Here is a 26,849-nt window from a genome sequence, read left to right as displayed (position 1 = left end):
ATATGGAACTCGCTTCGCAATGAATTAAAACAAATTGTCCAACCTATACCAAATTTAAAAGTAGAACAAAAGAGTACTAACTTTCATCTTCTTATGATCCCACCTTGTGCTATTAACTCTCACAGTATCTTGTGTTATAACTCGCCCAGTTTATTACTAAAGAAATGCAACTTCATTAGTATAATTTATTCTATCAATTTATGTATGTACTTTCACAACCAATTATACCTTCTTGTATACAAAAAATTGTCTTAACACTTTCGCGCTCTCCGCAAAGGTCACTCAGCCAACCGAATGTGCGCGCTGTGTTTTTATCGCTTAAGCTTAAAAACAAAAATGTGTATACTCTTTTTACTCTTCTGACCTTAGTTCTCATGCTACGTATTTCATTTTGGTACCAACGTGTTCGCAATAAAATTCTCTAGAAGAACATTAGTAAAATAAGTCACGAAACATATAGGGATACCAGCACCAAATAAATAACTACGTAGATGACTCGCCGTGAGCGCCCATCAGCAACAAAATGTTTTTACTCTTGGGATTGTAATCACCTCCACACTTGTTCTACAGCGTTAATTTTGGTATCAATGGACTCGCAATGAAATTCCCAACACGGTGATATGAATATAAGCGTAGAATAATGATGCAGCCCGCCCGCAAGAGTGTGGGAAGTGGTGAAATTGTTACCCGGTATCGGTGACGGGACGACGCTTTGAAAGTTTATACTTATTTCACTCTCATGACATTAATTTTCTATCTACGTCATTCATTTTTATGTCAATGTGTTCGCAATAGAATGTTCTATGTGCCCATAGGTAAAAAATATCAACAAAGCGTAAGTTAGAATAGCAACAAATATAAAACAACGCTGGAACATATCAGTGAGCGTCAAACACACACGAAATATTTTTACTTTTGTTATGTTTGTCAAGATTATACTTGTTGCACACAGTTATTTTTGGTTGTATATTGATCGGAATAAAATTCCCTAAACAGACATATGCATATAATACATGATATGGGGGAAGAATTACCAGTATAAACGGCTAAAGTCACCCACCTGCAACCCGTTTGGGACAAAATACCATTTGATCGAAGTTATCCACACCTTTCATGAACTTATTGTACCATGCAGCCTAGTGGTGAGAAAGAGAGCCTCATAGCGCGCAGTTTGAAACAAACCCAAAGTAAATTGGATAAAAATTGAATTTTATACAAATATTTTAAAAGTAGACATAACTTTATGTCCACTATGCGTTTACGTTAGACGAAACCAAACGCGCCGGCGCGTCCAGATAGCGCGAAAGTGTTAACATGACAAGATATTTGTCACCTAATTTTTCAATCCAAAACTCACACCAAAGGCCATGACCCTGGACACCTGGTAAAACAGGAGTCAGAGGTTAATTAATGAAGACATTTTCGACAAGTCTACAGGTAAACCAATACCACGTAGACAAAAGATCGTCAACCAATGCCTCACAGTTCAAACTGTGTACATAGGTAACTGGGCAAATAAATCATGTAATCAATGAAGCATTCTTTCAATCAAAAAAGATAAATAACTTGGGTAAGTATCTGTTATTATACCACTAAGAGGCCTGTCTAGTATATAGACATGACCAGACGGAAACAAACGAGGACAGAAGGTTACTGGTAGGTTGTGGGGCAGATGGCACCAAAATGCGTGTTACTTTATTTAATATTTGTAATTTATTCTTTCCATGAGAATTTTTCCATCTCGTCCTGGAGGGTATCTCGTATTCTTATGAAAGTGGGTCACTGGATGATGACAATGACCAGCACAAGGTAAAGATGACAATTACTTTCCTTGAATGCTTATATATATTTTCCAAGAATTTCCTCAATTTTAATGTAATGACTTAACTTCTTTGCATAAATCTGTGATGTCGCTTTTTGCAGCCCAGCTTAAACTAGCTTGATCAGCTAGGTTATTGTTTACTGCAGCCTGCACACACACAACCATTTCACAACATGGCTGATTGAGCACAGCCCTGTAGGAACCTATGAAGCTTTCTCCTTAAGGTTTCAAGCTTCGCTCCAGAAACATTTCTTGTTTTTATTAGGCTGAATGGTCTTGGGGTCCCTCATGCTGACATACTCTTGACTGTACTAAAGTACTCCCACTGTCCACAAGACTGATCTGATACCACCTACTATCTCTCACTTCTAAAATCTGTTACTGTAGTATGTAGATTAGGGACCTGACCAAATTTTATTCCCATATGTACACAAGGTACCTCTTGTCATCAACAATTCATTCAAGAAGTTCCATACTATACATTGCTGTGCAACTTGCAATGTTGTGTTGAAGACTGGGGTCATTTCAGAACTTACAGCAATGTTGATTTCATTGCGGGCCACCTCCAGGTCATGTTCGTTGTTGACATACAGGCGCTTGAGTGCAAATCGAACTCCTCCACTGCCCTTGACCAAGAATACTAAGGCAAACCCTCCTGTCGAAGAAAAAACAAAATTAATATAGTAACTAGAGATGTCTTGCTAAGAACAAGAAAACCTAATGGGACAGGAGCTATAATCAGAACTACCAGGGAACTATAACAGGTTCCTCAACACATGAGGCATAATAAATGCCTAGGAGACTGCATAGTGTCCTTGCTAGCTAGGAGGCAACATGCTGTGCTCTCTGGCTAGGAACATTAACTCCAAACTATTACCAAGGAGCACAGAAAACATTCGCATAATTGTCATTTCCTTCATAAAATAGTCATCTTCAGTAAGGCCAATTTGTATTAAAAAATGAGATGACTATGTAATGTGACTTTCTTAAGAAAGCTTATTGAAATCATTTAAGTGACCTCGTAGGCAGTCAAAAGTGAATATGAGAATTCCCATTAATAAATTATACTGTCTGTGATGGACTAGCATTTCTGGGAATGGAATGATGCCAATTCTGGCAACTACTGGAATATCAGAAAACCAATACAGCAGATACTAGTTATCCCACCCATCTGGAATGCTAGGAATCCAAGACACCAGCTCTGGCATTTAGTGCAATACTGGAAAATAAATTTTTGATCTAAATAGGGAAGGTGCTTCCCAAACTCATATAGACACTGCAAGCAATGAAAACATGACTCAAAACCATACATGACTTTAAATATATAATTTAGATAAAGAATTAAAGAAACAATTAAGACAGTAAATGTAGCACAATTTCACAGAAACCATATTCTAACATGATGACTCAGGATTGTAGGAGTCAAGTCTATCTTGAGATCAAGTTCCACAAAGATGCTCAAGTAAATAGGAATTCTAATATTTTTATATTACAAAATGCATCTACAGTGTTCATAAACAAAAATTAACTATTCAGACATTTCCAAAACTATAGTGAGAGTAGACAGTCAAGCTTTAACAACTAACTTAAAAATGAAGATCCCTAACCCACACACACTGCAGCAGCACTAGGGAAAAAATCTATACATAAAACATTCTACTGACACCCACATCACCCACAGCCCAGGTAATACAGATAAAGGTGATGTAGCCAAAACAATACCTCCAGGTTATCACTCACCAATGACAACAGTCTTTTCTCATTTATTCAATTTAACAATTGAACTTACTCAAGGAGGCTAACAAGAGCCCTTCTTTCAATCCTGGAACACTAAAGAAACCCACAACACACTCCTGGAACTCCCTAGAGCCCTTCCTATAGCACACAGGATGCCCAAGAGTCCTTCCTACAGCTCACGGGGGCACCCAAAAGCCCTCTCTACAGCCCATGGGGCACCCAAGAGCCCTCCCTACAGCCCATGTGGCACCCAAGAGCCCTCAATACAGCCCATGGGGCACCTAAGAGCCCTCCCTACAGCCCACAGGGTGCCCAAGAGCCTTCCCTGTAGACTGGGGCACTCAAAGAGCCCTCTCTGCAGCTCCCAAGGCCCTGCAATAGTGCCTTGTAGTCCCCTAGGCTTGAAAGAGAACCTCTCATTTTCAAGCATATTAGAGTACAGTAGTTGGATCTGTCTGCCACTTATCTCTGCTCCAGTTCCAATACTTCCGGTTAAACCCACAGCCCAACACTGACACCCACAAGGCCAGCTGTCCTCAAACAGATATGCTGTCCTCACTGAACTCCTCATCACCCTTTACATACAAACATCCTCACCACCATACCCCAGTGGAAATGAAAGTGTATGAATTAGGCTCTTTCAAAGACACTAATGAGGTCAACTCCGCCTCTATAAGCTCAAACAGCTCTTCAGCTTTAAAATTTTTGGTAACAATTTATGAAGTAGAAGAAACCTGCAGATTTTCCATCTTGGCCTCAAACTGTGTGTCATTCTTTAGTTAAACCCCCAATCAGGATAAACTACATGCGAGTTTACAAAATTAGTGAAAGCTTACACAAAATTTCAAGGACAATGATATAAAATGTAAAACTCAAATTTGATTTTTTTTGACAGGATAACTCTCCATAGGCATTCATTACAAAAAAATAAGGTGAACAATTATAGCCTTAACACTTTATATAAAAAAATAATCAGGCTTGTGAATCAGAAGTTTCAAATGTGTATCAAACCAAGGTTACTTGCCCAAACCATTTGTTATGTGCACAGTAGTGTGTTACACACACAACACTGCAACATGAAGGTGAGGGCAAAGGTAACCAAACTTCGGACAGCCAGCAGAAAATTACCTCAAAGGCAGCATAATAGTTGCTACAAATGGAAATAAACAATCCTTTTTGGTTTGTGAACTAATAAACACACATTTAAGATACAGTACATAGCAATACAATACCTAGCACGAATACTGTACGGGTACTATATACAGAACATTATTTTGTTTATAAGTGTTAAACTGTAATAGAGCGATGTTCGAACATTAGGCACTACACATGCTACCCACAGTGTAGTGTGAGCACTACCCACAGTGATAACCTCGGGCAGTGTGCAGACTACCCATAGTGACAACCTTGGGAAGTGTGAGGACTACCCACAGTGACAACCTCGGGCAGTGTGCAGACTACCCATAGTGACAACCTCGGGCAGTGTGAGGACTACCCACAGTGTAGTGTGCACACTACCCACAGTGACAACCTCGGGCAGTGGGCACACTACCCACAGTGACAACCTCGGGCAGCGTGTGCACTGCCCACAGTGACAACCTCGGGCAGCGTGTGCACTGCCCACAGTGACAACCTCTGGCAGTGTGTGCACTGCCCACAGTGACAACCTCGGGATCAACTCCTGGCAACAGTATATACAGTTACACTCAATACCAACCTATCAAGTTTCAATTACATCCTGCCACCTGCATACAACTCTTTGTTCTTTGACTAATAAGCATCCTGCTCCATAGCTATCTTAAATTGTAAGTTAAATTTTGATTGAATAATAAATATTAAAGACAGCCAATTAAAGCCAGACCTTTTATTTCTCCATCAAAAAGGATGACAGTATTGAAATGTAAAAAAAAAAAAAAAAAAAAGAAATAGTGGAGTAACACATGGTGTACCAGCCCCAAATATGTAATACAAGACAGCCCTGTTAGTGCTATTACTACCTCTATCCAGAGTTATAGGTGAGGCTTTAATAAAAAATTCAGCGTATTGTACAGTATTTTTCAATACCTGCACTAACCTAATTCCCATGTCCCTTCATAACAGCCCTCTACCCACAGTTCAGTGTCTGTGAAACAGTCACTGAACTGGTCCCACGTCAAAATAAGAATAGCTGATCGCATCCAAAACACCTTGCAATGTGGCTGAATTAAGGTACTCCCACCCTACCTCCATGGAGACGTGAGAATGAGGCAGTGATTAAGAGGGACAGTAATCAAGTGAACTGGACAGAGACCAAACCTGAAAGCCAGTTGGCACGAATAGCTGCAAAAAAGTCTATGAACTTCAGGAGTGGCAAACAACCTAAGAACATCAACTGCAACAACAGACAAAGAAGTAGATGAGGGAAACCCAGATAGAGAGAGATCTGAGACAGATTTTGAACTGTCCAGAAACAATTTCCTGCAAATAGAATACTGTTGCAACAACATATTAAGGTCCCACAGAGATAAACTGAGGCAGACTCCTAGTCATCCACATGCAAATGACAGCCAAGCCACCACCTGGCCAAGTAAAACAAAAGAATGTCTGCCAGCAAGATGAAGCTAGGATCTTGCACAAGCAGAAGTGGAACCATACTCAAAGGAGGATGGATCCAATTCTCTCTCAGTCTCAGTTTTGTAACACGTACTGAAGCAAGCTCAACTAAGCCACACTAACAGTCAAAGGAATACAAGACAATGGAAATCTGATCAAGGGTTGTGGTGGGGAAGGGGGCATCCATCCTGGCCACAAACAGACTGAAATGCACCAATAGGGGTAGCAGACCTGGTGTCCAGTTTGTCCCAGGGCAGAATATAAGAAAACATATTCATTTAAAGCAATATACTTTCAGCGGCAGGAACTAAGCTACAACGCTCAAAGGGTAACCATGGACCTCAATGACCCCAAGACCTTTCCCCGTCAAATATGAGGAACGACCAGAGAGGGAGCATACAGTAGATCGTGTTTGGAATCTCAAACAATTTCTTAAATATGAAAGAGACAATGCTCTCTCTAGGTTTATAACTACATTCTTGAAGAACTTGGCAAATACTTTGTCAGCTTCAGGAGATATGTTAGGCCTTAATTTTTCTATTTGTTTGATAACTTTCTCCCTGGTAACCATTAAACAGTTCACACTGTCCACTTCACCACCAAGATTTGTTCAACAGTAAAAATATAGTTCTCTAATAAATGGGGAAAGTACTTATTTAGAATGCCATCAATTTGTGTTATTTAACTTGACCTATCTAGTTCTTCAAAGGCCCATTCTTCTCCCTAATCTTTGTTTGATATACTGTGTGTCTGATAGAACTTTTAAGGATTTGTTTTTGCGTGCCCTGTTAAATATATATTTTACAGTTTTGTTTGTTTCTCTTCTAATATAATTTAACTATTCTTGATGTTCAATAAATTTTTGTTCTTCATCCACTTCCCAAATCTTAATTACCGGTAGTTTGTAATTATTGACCTGAATTTATCCGAGGGCCACCAATACTAGTGACCTCGACAAGGACAGGAAGCCAGCAGCTTGTCAAAGGTCCCCCTTACTTGCCCAGTTGATGTTGTCTAGCTGTATTTTAAAACCCAGCAGAGTTCTGGCGTTTACGGTTTAAGCGGTTAGGCAGTTCCACAGGTTTACAACCCTTGGTTGTATACCCTAAACTGAGGTACAGAAACTAACCTATTTGTTTGTTACAATATCTATTACTTCTGTTCAGAACGATGGACTTAATTTATCAATTTTATTTCTAACACTCCTATTATTAATTAACATACTTAATAGTGGTAAGTGTATAGTCTTTACCAAGTTTTTATCCACTTTCCCAGCAAAGTAAATCATATTTACAAGTTTTCTCCTGCCAGTATGTCACCTTTGTATCTTCTCTCCTTAAGTAAATTCCCATAGTGCACTTACTTCTTCTTACAGAAGAGTTCATAGTTGTCACTGTGCCACAGTCCCCGTGGCTCAGTGGTAAGATTCTCGACCCGCACTTCAAAAGCCATTTGGCCTGGATTTGTATCCTGGCCAGGGAGGATTGATTAGGTGCCAATCCTTAATTGTATGCCTCTGTTCACCCAACAGTGAATGGGTACCTGGTTGTTAAATTATTTGGCGGGTCGTATTTTAGGGAAAATTAAGATTAAAGGAAATGCCCGAAATGCTATGCATGATAGTGGCTTTACAAGAATGTAAGAACTCATGAATGTAAGAATGTAAGAACTTTACAAGAATTTAGAATGAAACTCTTGTATATACTGTATAAATAAAAGAAAAAATTATTTACATTGCAGTTGCCTTGTGATATTTGTCAAGTCGGTAATTGACGTTGATAGCCCTGGATAGCCACTCATTTCCAGCTTCCCTTCTTGGGAGAATGTCACATATGATTGGGATCTCTCATTTTCTTTAGATTTACTGAATAGTATATAGCTGTCCTATACTTTTGCTCCAGTGCCTCACTCCTAATTTTCACTATCATTTCCACCAGAGCCAAAACATAACTTTCACTTCCAGCTACATACAGAATTTCTAATACTGTACTGCATTAAGTGGCGATGCCACTTACACTTATGAAACACCTCTTGGTACCCAAACACTGGCATGAAAATTATTAGTGGTATTAATTAGTGGGCAATAAGCAAACATTAAACAATACTGCCTTAAGTTGTTAAACTTAAGTAATAAAACTTTCAAGTTGCAGTGCATGACAAACTTCTGTAACAGTAAGCTGAAAAGGAATATCAAATGAAAAGAAACATTTCACATTTTTTAAAGTACTGTACAGTATCCAGTGTTGTATAATGCAGGTCCACTTCCCTCCCTGACTTGGGTCACCTCTGACCACCTCCCCTTGACCGAGGTCACTACTGACCACCACCTCCCGACCCGGGCCACTACCGACCACCTCCCCCTGACCCGGGCAACTACCGACCACTTCCCCCTGACCCGGGCCACTACCGACCACCTCCCCCTGACCCGGGCCACTACCTACCACCTCCCCCTGACCACTACCTACCACCTCCCCCCGACCCGGGTCACTACCGACCACCTCCCCCGACCCGGTCACTACCGACCACCTCCCCCCTGACCCCGGTCACTACCGACCACCTCCCCCCTGACCCGGACCACTACCGACCACCTCCCCCCTGACCCGGACCACTACCGACCACCTCCCCCCTGACCCGGACCACTACCGACCACCTCCCCCCTGACCCGGACCACTACCGACCACCTCCCCCCTGACCCGGACCACTACCGACCACCTCCCCGTGACCCAGGTCACAACCGACCACCTCCCCGTGACCCAGGTCACAACTGACCACCTCCCAGTGACCCGGGTCACAACCAACCACCTCCCCCTGATCCAGGTCACAACCGACCACCTCCCCTTGACCCGGGTCACTACCGACCACCTCCCCCCTGACCCGGGACACTACTGACCACCTCCCCCTGACCCAGGGGTCCTTACTAACCCTCTCCCCTGACCTCCAGTGACCCAGAGATAACACTGACCACCTCCCCTGACCCAGGGTCCTTAGTGACCCTCTCCCCTGACCTCCAGTGACCCAGGGTCCTTAGTGACCCTCTCCCCTGACCTCCAGTGACCCAGGGTCCTTACTGACCCTCTCCCCTGACCTCCAGTGACCCAGGGTCCTTAGTGACCACCTCCCCTGACCTCCAATGACCCCCAGGCACAACACTCACCCTCAGCTATGACCTCCTCGACGGTGACAGTGTGGCGCCCCACCACGAACACCTTGCCCAGGAAGCTGGTGTGGCTCTGGTCCTTGTTTGACTGGTCTATCCTCTGAAACAGCTTCTTCATCTTGCCCGCGAATCTCAGACAACCGAGAGGCAACGTTTGGCGGCACTCATAGATTGACAGGTCCCATAGCGATCGCTTGACCGTCAATCAGACAGGACGGACTCTCATTCGTGGTCAAGACAGGGGGGGGGATGATGATGGGGGTGCCGTCCCACCACTTTTCAGCCTCTCCTGTCACCCCAAATTTCACACCCGAATCGCACCTAACTGGAGCCACTTCATGCCAGGAGGAGTGTGACGGGTGGCACTAGGGAGTCATGGTGGCGTGGCGAGGACGGGAGGAGCGAGAGAGACGGGAGGAGCGACAGACGGGAGGGTCACTAGTGCCTCAGCTGAGCCTAAGATGGCTGCTTCCGGTCGACTCCCGTCACAGAAAACGTCCCACTTGCCAACACACACTCAAGTGTTTTATAATAATAATAATAATAAATAATAAATGTTTATTCAGGTAAGGTACATACATACAAGAGGTTTTACAAAAATTGATAGATTTATAGATAGTACATACAATGCCTAAAGCTACTATTACGCAAAGCGTTTCGGGCAGAAACGCAAAAAAAGTTTTTTTGACGGCCCGAGAGTATTTACTTATCTATATACATATATACAGGAAGTTACAAAGTTTGTATGTCTTTGAAGTATGTCCCCGAGTGTGTCCTCCTAATCTCTTTCCCGTGTCTGGCTGTACAAGTTACGGAAGGGTTATTAAGGGGTCACACAAGTGCTTACTGACCATTCAGCAAGTATATTCTGGTACTCAACATAGTCCAGAATTTAGGTAAACTGTATACGTCGATAAGTTGTGGAATACGTCGCTTTTCTGGAATACTAATACTATTTTATTTATATAAATACATAGGATCACTTACAATGATTGCTTAGAACGGTGAAGTATTTGTATATTTTACAAACCACTAATTATATATTGGGAATTATCAGTATGTCTGTTTTTTTTATTAACAAGCTTTGGGGTACACAGCAATGTGCTGCTACTCTATTCTATATGAAAGAATACTCAGTGTAGATATAAAAAACTAGCTATAAGTTCATCTAATATTAAGTACTATTGATCTGCAAAAACAGTTGTTCTTTAAAGCATTGAACTGCATATTCAGAGTTAACATTTATACTGTACTTAAAAATTAGTTGTGACCTATTTGAGTCCAATTTTCATGCACTGACAATCAGAACTTATCATAAAATAGTTAGTCGAAACCATGCCTTTGCCGAGGGTAGATCAGGAACTTAATCTAAATCTCTAATCACCCACACCCATGCAGTCGGGCTCGTTCCCAATTCACAGTCGGGAATTCCTGGTTCGAATCCCGGCAGTTAGTCAGCTTGTTGTCGGATTGCATCGAAGTAGTTAGTTTAGTAAAAACTAAACTAACTAGGGAGGGGTCGACCTTGGGGAACCTCGATATAGGCCTAAAATGTATATATACATTGGCTGCCTGTCCCTCGACACTATTACAATGACTCAATTAATATCTCACCTTTATTTATTAGCTTAAGGATCTGCCTGAAACGCTGTGTGTGTTAATGGCTTTGCCAGACTGTAAGAACACTGATATTATGTACTCTTATAACCCAATGTACCTTCTTGTATATAAATAAATAAATAATTTGTTTAATTACTATTGAATTATTATTATTAACTGTAGATCTTGCTTAATCCTGTACGGCAGGGTGTAGAGGCTTTGGCGAATATATCTTACCTGTAATCTACCTTTACCCCCTAAATGTCAACCCATGTCTTGCTATTTTCAGACAATATAGTTTGTTGACCGACTTGTATAACTGCTGATTTCCGCCACGTATTTTTCCTTTTTGCCCTTTTCAACTCAATTTATGCTTTGATGTCATTAGTATTAGGCTTTAGTCCAAGTGTTTTTCACCATACCTTGCTCGAAACGCTGTGCGTATTAGTGGCTTTAGGCATTGTATGTACTAGCTCTATCTAGAAATCTACCATCATGTTTGTTAACTCACCTTGTATGTATGTACTTTTACGTGATTAAACATTTGATTTGATTTGAATATGTTGTCACCATGTTCTCAGTAATCAATACATAACCTCTCCCACTCTACCGGTGTGCAGGACAAACATATCAATTGTGACACTAGCTCTCCACATGTCAGTTATGGGCTACTCAATGTATTTTGCAACTTTCCTATAGCCTAGTCCTTGCACATAAATTTTCTCCGGCGCCTCACCCTTTACCAAGGCAACAACCTGGCTTTGTTTGTCACCACGAACACTGTTCCTCTTCGCCCATACAACATTATCATTGTTGAGAAGAAGACAGTCAGGATCCAAATAAGTTGGAAATGTAAAAACTATGATCTTTGTGTGCACCATACCTTCTTCCGGAGTAACCATCACAATGTTCTGAAAACCAACCGTCGTGAGGCGTTCCACGGCCTTTTCTGTCCCAACTGTTATGTATGGCCGGTGAAGACCCTCCTTGAAGAGTGGTTCATATTCCAAACACTCCTTAGCCAGACGTACCGTCCACTCCAGCTTTTGGTGGAAGTTCAGCTGGCATGTTGTAGGGAACAACAGCCTCATTCTTCTATTAAAATGCTTCACTTGTCTTGCTGAGTAGGGTCTCATTTTTTGGTCTCTTTGTTATTTCATCCTTACTCTCACTGTCTGTTAATATTTTGCCGTTTATTCTTGTTCATTACTACTTCAAACGGTCTGTTATCATCTTGTCTGTCCTCACTACCACTTAGGCATACCGCCTCAGCCATTTCCTCGATACTCAAAGGCACTGTCAACAATCGAGAACAAATTCACAATATCCTGTATCACCACGTGCAAAAAAGAAGAATGTGGGGCAATACTCCACCTCCCACCAAGCAGCGGACGCCAAGAGAGCCAACACTGCGACCGCACACAACCGCGGTTCGGTCACCATCCGTATCCTGACCCCTTCCCAGTGCTATATAGTCGTAATGGCTTAGCGCTTTCACTAGATAGTTCCCCCCTCCCCCTGAATAATATTACGAGAGCAGTATTTACGGGCTATTCATGCCTGTGCCACCTCTTGGGTGGCTTAATCTTCACCAATCGAGAGCCTTTATAACACCCACTGTCCTATGCTAACGAAACAAGTCACAACCAAAAGGCTAAACAATCCTTGGCTTACAAAGGGAATACTTAAATCCGTTAATAAAAAACATGACCTTGAGAAGAAGTATAGGTTAGGAACCGTCTCCAAAGAATTCTCAAAGAAATACTCGTTATTGCTATCTAAAATAATTAGACGAGCCAAAACTAAATACTACGAAGATAAATTTACCCAAATAAAAAGCAACATTAAAAAACTTGGAGCACAATTTCACAAATATTGGGATCAAAGAAGATTTTAAATAACAAACCAACACTTCTGTCCAATAACGATGGTCAGCTTTTAGCCTTTGATTCTGCTATTGAGTTCAATAGGTTCTTCTCTTCCATTGGGTCATCCCTTGCAAATGATATTCCATCTTCCAGTACTGATGTTAAGGACTATCTTACAGGTAACTATCCAGTCTCTGTACCTAAAGCCTACAAATTCCACTGATGTTAATGAGATAATCCTTTCCCTTAAAACCAAGTCTAGTGCCCTTGAGGAGATACCAACTTTAATTTACAAAAAAGCCTCCAGACCTTTAGCCCCTGCTATTGCATTGCTCTTCAACAAGTCACTTGAACTCCAAACCTTTCCAGATATTCTAAAGAAAGCGAGAGTAACCCCTGTCCACAAATGTGGTGATCTCACAGATGTTAACAACTACAGACATATATATCAATCCTGCCTAACTTGTCAAAAATATTTGAAAAACTAATCTACAAGCAGCTTTACTCTTATCTAGCCAAACACAATATACTTACCTCTTGTCAATATGGCTTCAGACCCAAAAAAAGCACTAACGATGCACTTATTAGTATGATTAACTTGATTCATACAGCTCTTGATAAAAATGAGTTCCCTGTTGGGTTATTTGTGGACCTGCGTAAAGCTTTTGACACTGTCAACCACCAAAACCTTCTTCTTAAGTTACATCATTATAGAGTCAGAGGACACTCCCTGCAATACCACAAATCCTACCTTACTGACAGGCTCCAGAATGTTTCTGTGAATAATTCAATTTCTCCCACCCTACCCATCAACATTGGTGTTCCTCAGGGAAACATACTTGGCCCTCTCCTCTTTCTCATCTACATTAATGACCTTCCAAATGCCTCCCAACGCCTCAAACCAATTCTATTTACTGACGACACAACCTTCATTTACTCCAGTCCTGACCCCCTTGCTCTAAATGCCACAGTGAATACTGAGCTAAATAAAGTTCATCTTTGGCTAACTGCCAACAAACTCACCCTTAACATTGACAAAACTTTCTATATTCTGTTTGGCAATAAATCCTCTAATCAAATAAATCTCATGATAAACAATACCCAAATTTGTAACAAAATAGATGGCAAATTCCTTGGCGTTCTCATTGACCACAAGCTGAATTTCCAGGGACACATTCTAAATATATCAAAAAAAAGTTTCAAAAACTGTTGGCATTCTTTCTAAGATCAGATATTATGTACCTCGCCCTGCCCTGGTGACGCTCTATTACTCCCTCATCTATAATAATAATAATAATAATTTTTATTTAGGTAAGGTACATACATACAATAAATTTTGACAAAGATTGGTTGACTTATAGGTAGAGCTAGTACATACAATGCCTAAAGCCACTATTACGCAAAGCGTTTCGGGCATGATAAACTTAAATGACAAGCTTAATACTAATTGAGCATAATGAGTAGAATGAAAACAAGAAATGAAAACATAGATGAAAAAGCAGCACAAATACAATTATGTCAACAAACAGCGCTCTTAAAAAAAACAGACATTGGTTGACAATAGAAGGGTAAGGTAGGTTACAGGGAATTTATTAGGTATAGCTTCGTTTTTTACTTAAACTGGTTGAGAGAGGTACAGTCTTTAACATGGTTGGGAAGGTCATTCCACATTCTGGGCCCCTTGATTTGTAGAGCATTTCTAGTTTGATTAAGTCGAACTCTAGGAATATCAAAACTGTATTTATTTCTGGTGTGGTGCTCATGGGTTCTGTTACATCCTTCTATGAAGCTTTTGAGATCAGGATTGGCATTATAGTTTAGCGTTTTATATATGTATAATACACATGAGAGAATGTGCAGTGACTTAATGTCTAACATATTCAGAGATTTGAGTATCTATCCATATCTCAACTATGGTATTTGTGCTTGGGGTTCTACTACCCAAAATCATTTACGTCCTCTAATTACTCAACACAAAGCTGCTATTAGGACAATATCCAACTCTGGCCCAAGACATCACTCGGTACCCTACTCAAATCTCTGAATATGTTAGATATTAAGTCACTGCACATTCTCTCACGTGTATTATACATATATAAAACGCTGAATTGTAATGCCAATCCTGACCTCAAATGCTTCATTGAAGGTTGTAGCAGAACCCATGAGCACCACACCAGAAACAAATACAGTTTTGATATTCCAAGAGTACGACTTAATCAAACTAGAAATGCTCTACAAATCAAGGGGCCCAGAATGTGGAATGACCTTCCCAACCATGTTAAAGACTGTACCTCTCTCAACCAGTTTAAGATAAAAACTAAGCACTACCTAATAAATTCCCTGTAACCTACCTTACCCTTATAACTAGTGGCTTTACAAGACTGTAAATACTGTACTATTCAATGTATTCTCACAAACCCAATGTACCTTCTTGTATATATATTAATAAATAAATAAATAAATAATAAATATATTGTCAACCCATGTCTGTTTTTTTAAACAACGCTCTTTGTCGATCTAATTGTATTTGTGCTGCTTTTTCTGCAATGTTCCCCCCTTTTTTATTTATATTTGTTCTCAACACATTTTATACTTTAATCTCAATTAGTATTAAGTTTTAGTCTTTAATGTTTTTCCTTCCCGAAACGCTTTGCGTAATAGTGGCTTTAGACATTGTATGTACTAGCTCTATCTATAAATCTATCAATTTCTGTAAAACCTCTTGTATGTATGTACTTTACCTGAATAAACATTTATTTATTTATTTATTTATATCCTGAACAGTTGATAAATAAAAGTAATTGCGGAACTCCAGTTATCTAATACTTATCATAAATTGTATAAAACCTTATCATAAGCTACGGGATTTGTAGATCAGTGTTTAAAGGGAATTCGGAAGTAATAATGATACAGCTGATGCCATCTGTCGGCAAAAGAGAACACTATCAAATGGCTGGTCAATAGTAGCCATAAGATACAGCTTACGCCATCTGTTGACATCAAATTACACTAATAACAAATTACCCCACAAAATACAACTAGCGCCATCTCTTTTTTTTCCAACGCACTATAAATAGCCAAACAGCAACCCATAAGGCGGGTTGTTGTGCTCGGGTAGGAGGTTCCAAGCTCCGCCCCCAAATGGTATGGAGTGCATAATAAATGGCATATCATTGGTAGATATTCTTTGTTGACATTCGCACAACAGCCAATCACAGGAAGGGATCAGCTAAAGGCTCCATCCACTTAATAAATCATCTTTATTTAGCACACCAGCCTTGCTTATGATATTCTGTTTCAACTTTAATCGACCTAAAACGTGAAGGGTTAAGTATTTATAAGCATTAATAAAGTGATAATTAAATGCTGCAGGATGTAACGGGTGTTACAGAAACATGGGCTGGCTACCTGACTTGTGACGTCATCAGTGAGGGTTGCCTCACGCAATTAATATCGATGATACAATGCTCTGTTCTCTTATTGAACTCGATTATTCAGTTAGATGGAAATTTCTGTCTTGTACATAAGGAAGAGGTTGTGTTTGAAATAAAGAGATTGTTGCGCAAAAAGACTTATTTCTTAGTTTGCATATAATTTATAGAAAGAGTGTTGGCATTCCCAGCAACAGCCAATCACAGGAAGGTATTTGCTAAAAGTTCGTCTCCTTATTGACGTCCTCAGGAGCGACACACAGAGCTAGCTTATGGCTTTCTGTTTCATCTCTTGTATATAAAAAATATGAATATTTCGATTACTATGATTAATAAATGTATGAGATTATAACAGTTGTTACACAAAATGGCTAAATTTTGCCATTAAAAAAGAGCTCATAGTGGATTTTGTAATAGAGTTTTATGGAAAGGGAGTTATACAATTTTTCTAAATATCTTCTGATATGGGTGTTGACTTCTCAAGTTCAAGTTTATGTTTATTGAGACAAGAAAAAATACATCTCAAAGGGATAGAGTAGCTTAGGCTATTTCTGCCCCCCCCCCTCTTCTTCAAGTCCGTCAAGGAACTCACAAATTCAGTGAGTACAAATACACAAATCACAGTACAAGAATCCCATTTAACATTGCAAAAATAATATATTTTAGGAGTAAATCCTTGTCTATGTTAATATATATTAAACAGTTAATGGTGCTGACTTCTCAATTTGTGTAGCTAATACTTGAAGGCTTCTCTCAGCACAATGAGTAAGGGCTCTGAGTATAATTGCGTTTATTACACTATTCTTATATCTGTCTGACCATTCATACACATTCTAGTGTTGGTGGGTTTAGTATAACCTTCTGTGGTGAAAGTTGTCTTAGGTTCTCACGTAGGCATGGAGGAAAGGGAGTGTACTTGGCCTACTATGCAAGGCCCGATTTGCCTAATAAGCCAAGTTTTCCTGAACTTATATATTTTTCCAATTTTTTTCTTATGAAATAATAAATCTGTCCATTTCATTATGTATAAGTTAATTTGTTACCCACAGGATGGGTATGGGGTGCATAATAAATGAACTAAACTAAAGTTTTCAAACCCCAACCCACATACTCTAATTAATATTGTAAATAACTAATTAAAAAACTCCACTTATGAATGTTCACCAACAAACTCGCACTAAACATAGAAAATACCGACTACATTTTACATGGAAACAAATCGTCAAATCAAATACACCTTCAGATAAACAATGTCAACATTAATAGTAAGAATGAGGGAAAGTTCCAGGGCCTATACAAAAGACTAAACCTCACTACTCATATACAACACAGCCAAAAAAAACTTCTATAACAGTTGGTATACTCTCACAAATCAGACGTTATGTTCCCGCCCTGATCTTCGTACACTGTATTACTGGCTAATCTATCCCCCTATTGAACATTCGGTATCTGTGCAAGGGGCTGGGGTTCAATCACTACATGCAACTTAATCAGTATAATCTATTCTTTGAATTTATAATGTAGTTATTATGTTGAATTCAAATTCTGTTACAATGTTCCTATTATTACAAGCAGTGGCTGCTCGCCCATGGGGGGCTGCTGAGCTGCAGTCCCCCCTACAGTAACTCTCGCTGCCAGGTGTACGACTCCTTCAACATCACACAAAAATAATAAGCAACCAACAAATGTGTCATAACAGAAAGTCGCTATATGTTAACTTCAATTTATATTTATAGTTGAATTTTGAAAATTGTCATTAAAACGATATAAAAATAAAGGTTTCATACTGTCCGATAGTACAGGATTTATCATTGGCAACGTTCAGCTGCATTCGGTACAGCCCACTTTCTTTAATTATTATTCCTTTAATAATTTATTTGAATTATTGTTATTATATTGTTTTATGAAGCTTGCGGTGACGCAGTCCCTCCATTCTATTTTCCCACGAGCCGCCACTGGGTGAGAACATACATATGCAATACGCACATATTTTGCTATATATATATATATAATCATTTTATATCTTAAAAACGTTTCCTGTTATGAAGAGATGTGAGGACAATAACACGACATAAGATGTACCCGCTTCCTCCTCCACTTCCTTCGCTCCCACCTTACTAAGATGGAGCAGGGAGAGGTGTAACACCCAACAGGGAGGTGTAACACCCAAAGAGACAGGTATAACACCTAACAGAGACAGATATAACACCTAACACAGACAGGTTTAACAGTATACTGTACATGGTTTCCTCAAATGTGATAGAAAGTATGATTCTCTTATCACGCCTCAATACTTACATTGATAATGACTGCGACTGTTCCGTGGGTGGTTGTGGACCCCATCATACCCATCCTGTGGGTAGTAGTGGACCCCATACCTATCCTGTGGATGGTTGTGGACCCCATACTCAGCCTGTGGGTGGTTGTGGACCCCATACCTATCCTGTGGTCGGTAGTGGACCCCATACCCATCCTGTGGGTGGTTGTGGACCCCATATCTATCCTGTGGGCGGCAGTGGACCCCATACCTATCCTGTGGTCGGTAGTGGACCCCATACCCATCCTGTGGTCGGTAATGGACCCCATATCCATCCTGTGGGCGGCAGTGGACCCCATACCCACCCTGGGGGTGGTAGTGGAAAGGGTTACAGTCACCCACATTTACTAACAACAGTTAACAAACTGGGAATATTTAGGGGAATTATTATTTGGCTAAGAAAGTAATTATCAAAAGAAGGCACCAATGGCGAGGCTAAAATTTCTGGTAGTAGATCATTTTGAATTAAATATTTACAGACATCTTGAACACTTGTTATAGAGCTGTCTCTAAATTCACATATATTTTCGTATTGCATTGCATAGTGACGGAGGGTGCGCGGATAAATTACCTAAAACAGTTTACATTTGATCTACATCAACAAGCAATGTAAATTCCCAGAGATACTTATCGCCTAGTCTAACCCGAGCAGTAGTAGCATCTATGAGTCTGCTGATTATACTAGAAAATTATACTTTTTCGCGTCAGCTAGTTCTTTTGTGTACATTAAGTCTAGCATAAACTGTACGACCAGTTCCACCAAAGTATTGGTGAAGACAAGAGGGACGGAAAATTTTATAAACACCGTTAACAATGGTGTCTTCTGTCATGTTAAGGAGTCCAATCCTCATATAGTTTGGTCTTCTTCCAAAATAATCTTTCCGCCTGTTTTTTCACAGACGCTATCTCAATGAATCGGTTCTCATGCATATTGAAAATCGTCACCAATGTGGGTTGTAACACTAGACATAACGTTATTGTGATTTCTAGTGTTTCAAGAGCAGTTCCCACGACACTGTAGGTACGAAGATTGGAGACTAATGACTAAATTTCCCTAATAGACTCGAGAGTGATTGACGACGCAAAGGGCTTTCGAAATTAGTTCTGAAGCAAGTAACGGTCGGAGGAGTTGTTTGGCCACTTGGTCAAATATATAGAACTTGGTTTTGTGTTTCGAGCCTTATATTACCCGCGAGAGGGTTATTAAGACCAAACAAGAGCTTACAGATCAATTAGAAAGTATACTTCAAGTATGTACATAATCCATTACCATAAACTTTCATAATTAATACACCAAGAAGCTGGATAATGTATATATTGTGTGGGTGGTAAAGTAATGGCAACACTTAAATATCAATGTAAACTCTTCCAGAGTAAAGTTTAATGTCAGTTTACATACATAATATATATTATATTTTTCATTAAATACACAAACTATAATCCAGTTGTTTTCATTGAAGGAACACGGATACAAGGACAGGAAGCCGGCGGCTTATCATAAGTTCCAATATTCGTTTGTGTAAAATTGTATAATATATATATATATATATATATATATATATATATATATATATATATATATATATATATATATATATATATATATATATATATATATATATATATATATATATATATATATAAGTTTATATTATGCATAAAGGTGAGGATGCACAATCAACTTAAAATATTCTGTAGATTCCTCGTTATTTACATGACAGGATAACGAAGACAGAGTTTGAGAATGCATAATCTAACTTAGCTAGTTAACTAGTACACATACCACAGGAACATCAACATTGTTATTTGATCATCGACTTGCCGTAAATTGGTAACGTATCCGCCTTAAATTTATAATAACATAAATACTAGTGTAGAATTTGGCTCGAGTTGCCAATACAGAATAATTTCTTTGTCTATAAATGCCTATGGCGCCAGACTTCTGTGATCAAGTACACGTTCTATGACAAAAATGATAACAAACACAACGTATTTAGCCTATGTACATACAGTTAAGAGGTAGAATTAACAATTAAATTGACTTTGCCATACCAGAAACTGTGCGTAATCAGTGATTTTATATAATAAAAAATTATGTACTATTAGAAACCCATTCTATGTCCTGTATATATTTAAAAAAATACATATATATTATTCCTTAACTTTTCAACCACAGACTGCGATTTAAATTCCTTACACTATGTAGACTTCAAACCACTTACATCACGGTCCTCAGACCTCATCCTACATTATTTAAAGGATATAATTATTCACACACACTCAGGCTCAAAATCATTTCAAAATGATACACGACCAAAGATCACATTCACTTCAAACATCTACCAACTACGGGCTGCTCATGCCCGTGGCACCTCTAGTGGTGCCAAAGGTTTGATTAATCAATCAACAATCAGGAGAAAGCGCCAAATGATTGAATAACCAATCAATCATTTGTCTCAAAGGTTTGCAAAAACGAAAACTATATCCTTGATGATACTGGTTTTGATGTACCAGACAGACAACATGACTGAAGTCTTAAAACATAACATATCAATATCTATCAACATTTGGCTGGTTATTATGCCACCACGAGTGCTTACTGACCAATAATGTATATACACCTAGAAGGCTACACCTCTCATGTCTCTGACTTTTCATTTAACTGATGACTAAATTATATGGCTGGGACTATGTAGTCCTGTGATTGTTATTTCTGGTCATGTTGCGTTTTCCATCTGTAAAATTCACACCACCACCACTTCCAAGAGCGAGAAGCAGATTTGAGATGTTACCCTGACATCTTGGAGAGGCATCGTTGTGTCCCTGTGGCGGCTTAAGAACTGCTAGGGTAAGACAACATACCCCAGCTGGACCACTAGTACCATTAACATAATCATTATAGACGGTTTACCGAGGGGGCCGTGACCCCCTGAGGTGCTGGGGCCAGTGTCGACGCCGTTAGCAGCAGAGGTCGACGGGATGCTCTCTGTCGTAGTCGTGTTGGGGTCACAGCTACTCCACTCGACTGTGCTGTTCGATGTTATATAGAAGGAACTAAAAGCCTTGGCTTCCCGTACATAAAGCATCTTACTCCAATTACCCAGGTGTAAGGTAAAATTCTTGTCGGATTTGTCACAGTCGCATCTCGCGATCATGGTCATCCAACCATTGTCAGACAGGGATTCGGAACTCTGCTGGAGATACGAACCCCCGTCTCCACCCAATAGAAGCTGAACGGTAATGGTGACTGCCTTGGTTAGAGGCCTCAAAAAGAGCACTTGAGGGTTGTCGGTGAAATTATTATTAAGTCGGTTGTGAACAAAGCAGTGTGAGCGCTGCCCAGACACGGACACCGCCACGCACCACAAACACGCTGCCGTCACTACCCACATCGTACACTCTGCCTGTTTTTACCTGCGACTGAGGATCAGTGTCTGTAGGTTTTCAATGAATTGAGTTTCGAGCTTGTCATCTATAACTGAAGTTCCAAGTCTGTCTTCTAAAACTGAAGAGCTGAGCCAGTTTTATACGATGGAGCTCCAAGCCTGTCTTCTTCGACTGGGTTAAATGTTGTATGTTTCTTTTACTACTGAAGTCTTGGTGGTCTGTACACACCTGGTGGCTTGTGGGTCTCGTGTGAGGTTTCTGCGCAGGCAGCATTAAGACTTCTGTGCAGGTGACGTTTAAGTTTCTACGCAGGCGGCGTTGAGGCTTCTGCGCAGTATCCGTCGCTAGATTAGATATTACTTTTCTCTGCTGTGTGAACATGAATAAGTCAACTAGCTCAGATAACTATATCAGGGTGGCGTTTTGGAGACCCTTCAGGTCGTCATCATCCTGGAACCTCGTTATGAAATTTTTTAACAAGTTTGGAATAAACGCCTCCGAGACCGTCTTGGTATACATGTATCCGACTGAAGACTTAAATATATTCTGTTTTAAATTACTCGGACGTTTATGTATGATTTGTGTAAATAATTTCAGAGCAATGTTGTAAAGGAGTTTATTAACGGATTGGTTTGGTAGCTTATGTATGGTTTTGAAAAAGGGAGGAGGCAGGAAACTATTAGGAGAAAGCGCCAAATCATTACGACTGTACAGCACTTGGAAAGGGTCGGGATAAGGATTTGGGATGGGACAGCGGGAAGGAATGGTGCCCAGCCACTTGGACGGTCGGGGATTGAACGCCGACCTGCATGAAGCGAGATCGTCGCTATACCGTGCAGCCCAAGTGGTAGGGCTAGGAAGGAGGTATATGACAGCTAACTGCCATCAGATCTGCACTTAGAGGATATATATCTCCTTGCCATCCTCGGTGTCTTTCTGCTACCATTGGCGTCTTACTGCCACTCTCAGTGAAACACAGATAGTGGCAGGAAAAGGCCAAAAGTGGCAGAGAGACGCCGATGGTAGCAGGGAGACGCCAAGGGTGGCAAGGAGATAGCCATCTTGTGAAGCAGCCAAGCCTCCTTAGTGACGCGTTCGTCAGTTCCCTAGTGGAGGCGGCTGGACGCGTTCATCACCGCTGTCTGGTCCGCCACTATCTTAGAGGAATACATCGCGCACATTATACTCATAATCGAGTGTTTTGTCAGTGGGCATTATCCTGATGATTGTCCAAAGTGGGAAAATATGGGTAGTAGCGCTGGTGGCGGTTGTAGTGGCGGCCACACCTTCCCCAAGTACTAACTCCTCCAGCCACGAATGGAACAAAACATTTGACAACAGAAACTTCACATCCAACCCACTGATGTTAAAAATAATTTCCAAAGCCAGTGATGCCGCCAACATTACTGGTCATCTGCATGTTCTCAATTCCTCGACGCCAATTCTCAACTCGACTTTCCTCATCACAAACGCTCAGGTCCAGATGCTCACCCTCAAGTATACAGGACAATGTAAACCGTATACCTTCGTTATGAAACTAAGCACCGACTCAAAGATTAAATCCACCAATGAATCTTTCATATTCAGCCACTTCTCCATTACGGCAAATAGGGCGATCGAGTGGAATCAGGTGAGAAATCCCGGGCGTGAATCTCCAGAAGACATGGGCGAGTGCCAGTCTCCGACGGGCCCCATTGCATGGTGGGCCGTCGGGCTCCTGGTGGCGGAATGTGCCTGCATCATGGGTATAGTGACCACACTGCTGGTCATGCGGGCACGTCGTGCTTGATGACGCTGTTGCTGCTGTGATTCAAATTCAAATTCAAATTTTCAAATTCAAAATTCGATGTGATGAGTGGAAAGGAGACGACATACTGACGGTGTACTACTGTGGAAGGTGACGGACTGCCTCGATGTTTCTCATCACCCCATGACGAGTCTTCCTATTGTACATTACAAATATTTTCAAACTTGCTGCAGAAAAACACACTTAAATTGTAGCAACCGATTCAATTACTAAAGAAAATTATATATGAGCAAGCAATTTATGTTTCATTATTAAACAACTGAAAAATTTTCTGGAAGCAAATGCTTAGCAGACTGTTGTTAAAACAGCACAAGATCACTTTTACAACATAATCGCATAAATGTGTATCCAAAACCCGTCGTCAGCAATTCAGCATGTATATAATGTATATAATTGAAATCTGCTATTGTTTGCTAAATTAATACGCTGTATTAATTAATGATGGAAACCGCAATTAAACAATAAATAGTTACATAATAACTTCTGGTGTTTATTTTTCACTGGAGAAAATGTATAAACAAAATATCCATCAAAATAACAGTTTATTAACAAAAAATTATGTTAAGTTTTTATAGTTTATCCTAATTGTGGGCATGGGCCTTCTCGCCATTTATTTAATTGTCAACACTCATCTGCGCAGGCTTATTTAACCTTTAAAATACTGAAGAGTTTGGAGGATATTGATCCAGACAGCTTCTTCAAAATGTCAGATGTAACACGAACAAGGAACAACGGTCTCAAGCTCAACAAGCTACAATGTAGGACAGAAAATCAGACGTTTTTCACCCATAGGGTTATAAACTCATAGAACCGCCTACCCGCCAAAGCCAAAACACTGCTGAATTTTTAAATCCAGCTCGATAACATCATCAGGACAATTGGGGGCCCTATGACAAGCCGCTGGCTTCCTGTCCTCTTAGAGGCCACTGGAGAGATAGCGGCCCTTAGGTAAATTCAGAGAGAGCGAGAGAGAGAGAGAGAGAGAGAGAGAGAGAGAGAGAGAGAGAGAGAGAGAGAGAGAGAGAGAGAGAGAGAGAGAGAGAGAGAGAGAGAGAGAGAGAGAGGTGCTATAGAGAGAGAGGTGTTTTGGGGGTGCTATATTAAGCTGGATTAGGGCATGGCTATACCAAAGGAAACAGAGAGTTAGTATAAATGGAATCAAGTCAGAGTGGGAAAATGTTGTAAGTGGAGTGCCTCAAGGCTCTGTCCTGGGACCTCTGTTGTTTATAATATATATCAATGATTTAGATTCAGGTTTGAGTAGCAACATTTGCAAATTTGCCGATGATACGAAAATCGGTAGGGAAATTAATTCGGAGGAGGACTCACTATCACTTCAAGTTGATCTAGATAGGGTTTTGAAATGGTCAAAGGATTGGCAGATGCAGTTTAATGCTGATAAATGTAAAGTTCTGAGGTTAGGTAATGATGATAGAGTTACAAGATACGAGCTAGATGGTGTTGTGATTGCGAAGTCGGATTGCGAAAGGGATCTGGGAGTTATGATTAGTAAGAATTTAAAACAAAAGGATCAATGCATAAATGTTCGTAATAAGGCAAATCGGACACTTGGATTTATTAATCGCAGCGTTAGTAACAAGACACCTGGTGTGGTTCTCAAGCTATATCTTGCTCTAGTTAGGCCCCATTTAGATTATGCAGTTCAGTTTTGGTCGCCATATTATAGAATGGATATAAATTCACTTGAACGTGTCCAGCGTAGGATGACTAAGTTAATTCCCCAAATTAGAAATCTTTCATATGAAGAAAGATTAACAAAGCTTAAGTTGCATTCACTGGAAAGGCGAAGAGTTAGGGGTGACATGATAGAGGTTTACAAGTGGATGAATGGACATAACCGGGGGGATATTAATAGGGTATTAAAAGTATCAACACAGGACAGAACACGAAACAATGGATATAAATTGGATAAGTTTAGATTTAGGAAAGACTTGGGTAAATACTGGTTCAGTAACAGGGTTGTTGATTTGTGGAACCAATTGCCGCGTAACATTGTGGAGGTGGGGTCCCTCGATTGTTTCAAGCACGGGTTGGACAAGTATATGAGTGGGATTGGGTGGTTATAGAATAGGAGCTGCCTCGTATGGGCCAATAGGCCTTCTGCAGTTACCTTTGTTCTTATGTTCTTATGTTCTTATGAGAGATATGGGGATAGAGGGGAGTGTCATCACTTCCCGGGACCAACACACAGGAAGACTCAGCTTCAATTTCGTATCTTTTTTCCTCACTACGTGAAGATAATGAACCTTCTTCCTGCTGTTATTCTCTCTCACCCTCACCTTTATACTTCATTAGACTAAACCTTATACTCCCTCATCCTCAACCGTATACTCCCTCACCCTTATACCCCATTACCCTAAATCGTATACTCTCTTCACCCTCATCCTTATTATCCCTTATCGTCAGCCTTGTACTTCCTCATCCTCGCTTTTCTGCACATATATTTCCCCCTAATGCATTTTTACGTGCACTGAAATATATATTTTATTTACCCCTTAGATTAACATCACTGTACCGTTTTCTTTGATTTCACAGAACACTTTAAAAGAAAACGAAATTTAACCGTATATCCATGCAGTGTTTCTGAATGTCCTTCATATAATAATAATAATAATAATAATAATAATAATAATAATAATAATAATAATAATAATAATAATAATTTTTATTTACAAGAAGGTACAATGTGTTGTGTGTTATATGCATCAATAAATATGTTATAAAGTTTGCACATATGTGGTATAAAGTTACTTAGTAGTCACATATACCACATTTACAAGAAACGCCTACACATAGGTTTACCATGTGTCTTGGTTTACATACACTGAGTGGACTTAGTCCTAAACTAAATCAGGTTATATCCAAGGTTACCTGATGTGATACATCGTGGTTGGTCTAATTAATATTGTAAATAACGCGTTAGAAAAGGACCCTAATTGAAGTCGACCAGCAAACTCACACTAAACATAGAAAATACCTACTACATTTTATTGACCACTGGGGTCCACTGGTGGGACGCCAGGGGTCAAGGTGGGACGCCAGGGGTCAAGGCGGGATGCCAGGGGTCAAAGTGGGACGCCAGGGGTCAAGGCGGGATGCCAGGGGTCAAAG

General features: G+C 40.2%; 1 protein-coding gene across 9 annotated transcripts in view; it reads right to left on the bottom strand.

Moving 5' to 3' along the window:
• LOC123771725 (uncharacterized) overlaps positions 1-9,809 on the bottom strand; it is an 81,679-nt gene extending 71,870 nt beyond the window's left edge. For 5 of the 9 annotated variants that reach the window (XR_006774561.2, XM_045764438.2, XM_045764439.2 and 2 more), the window contains exons 1-2: positions 9,306-9,808; positions 2,359-2,477 (exon numbers count right to left, since the gene is read on the bottom strand). Coding sequence is in view for 5 of the 9 variants with exons in the window: in XM_045764438.2 (XP_045620394.2) it covers positions 2,359-2,477; positions 9,306-9,426 (240 nt within the window). In the remaining 4 variants the exon portion in view is untranslated. Of the gene's footprint in view, positions 1-2,358; positions 2,478-9,305 lie in introns of all 9 variants that reach the window. The other 4 variants (XM_045764442.2, XM_069313292.1, XM_069313293.1 and 1 more) reach the window with 2 other exon arrangements.
• Positions 9,810-26,849: the final 17,040 nt, after the last annotated feature.

The sequence above is a fragment of the Procambarus clarkii genome, chromosome 75 (genome assembly GCF_040958095.1).
Source record: "Procambarus clarkii isolate CNS0578487 chromosome 75, FALCON_Pclarkii_2.0, whole genome shotgun sequence".
NCBI lineage: Eukaryota > Metazoa > Arthropoda > Malacostraca > Decapoda > Cambaridae > Procambarus > Procambarus clarkii.
The sequence above is the reverse complement of the archived record's forward strand: the minus strand, read 5'-3'. Positions and strand labels throughout refer to the sequence as shown.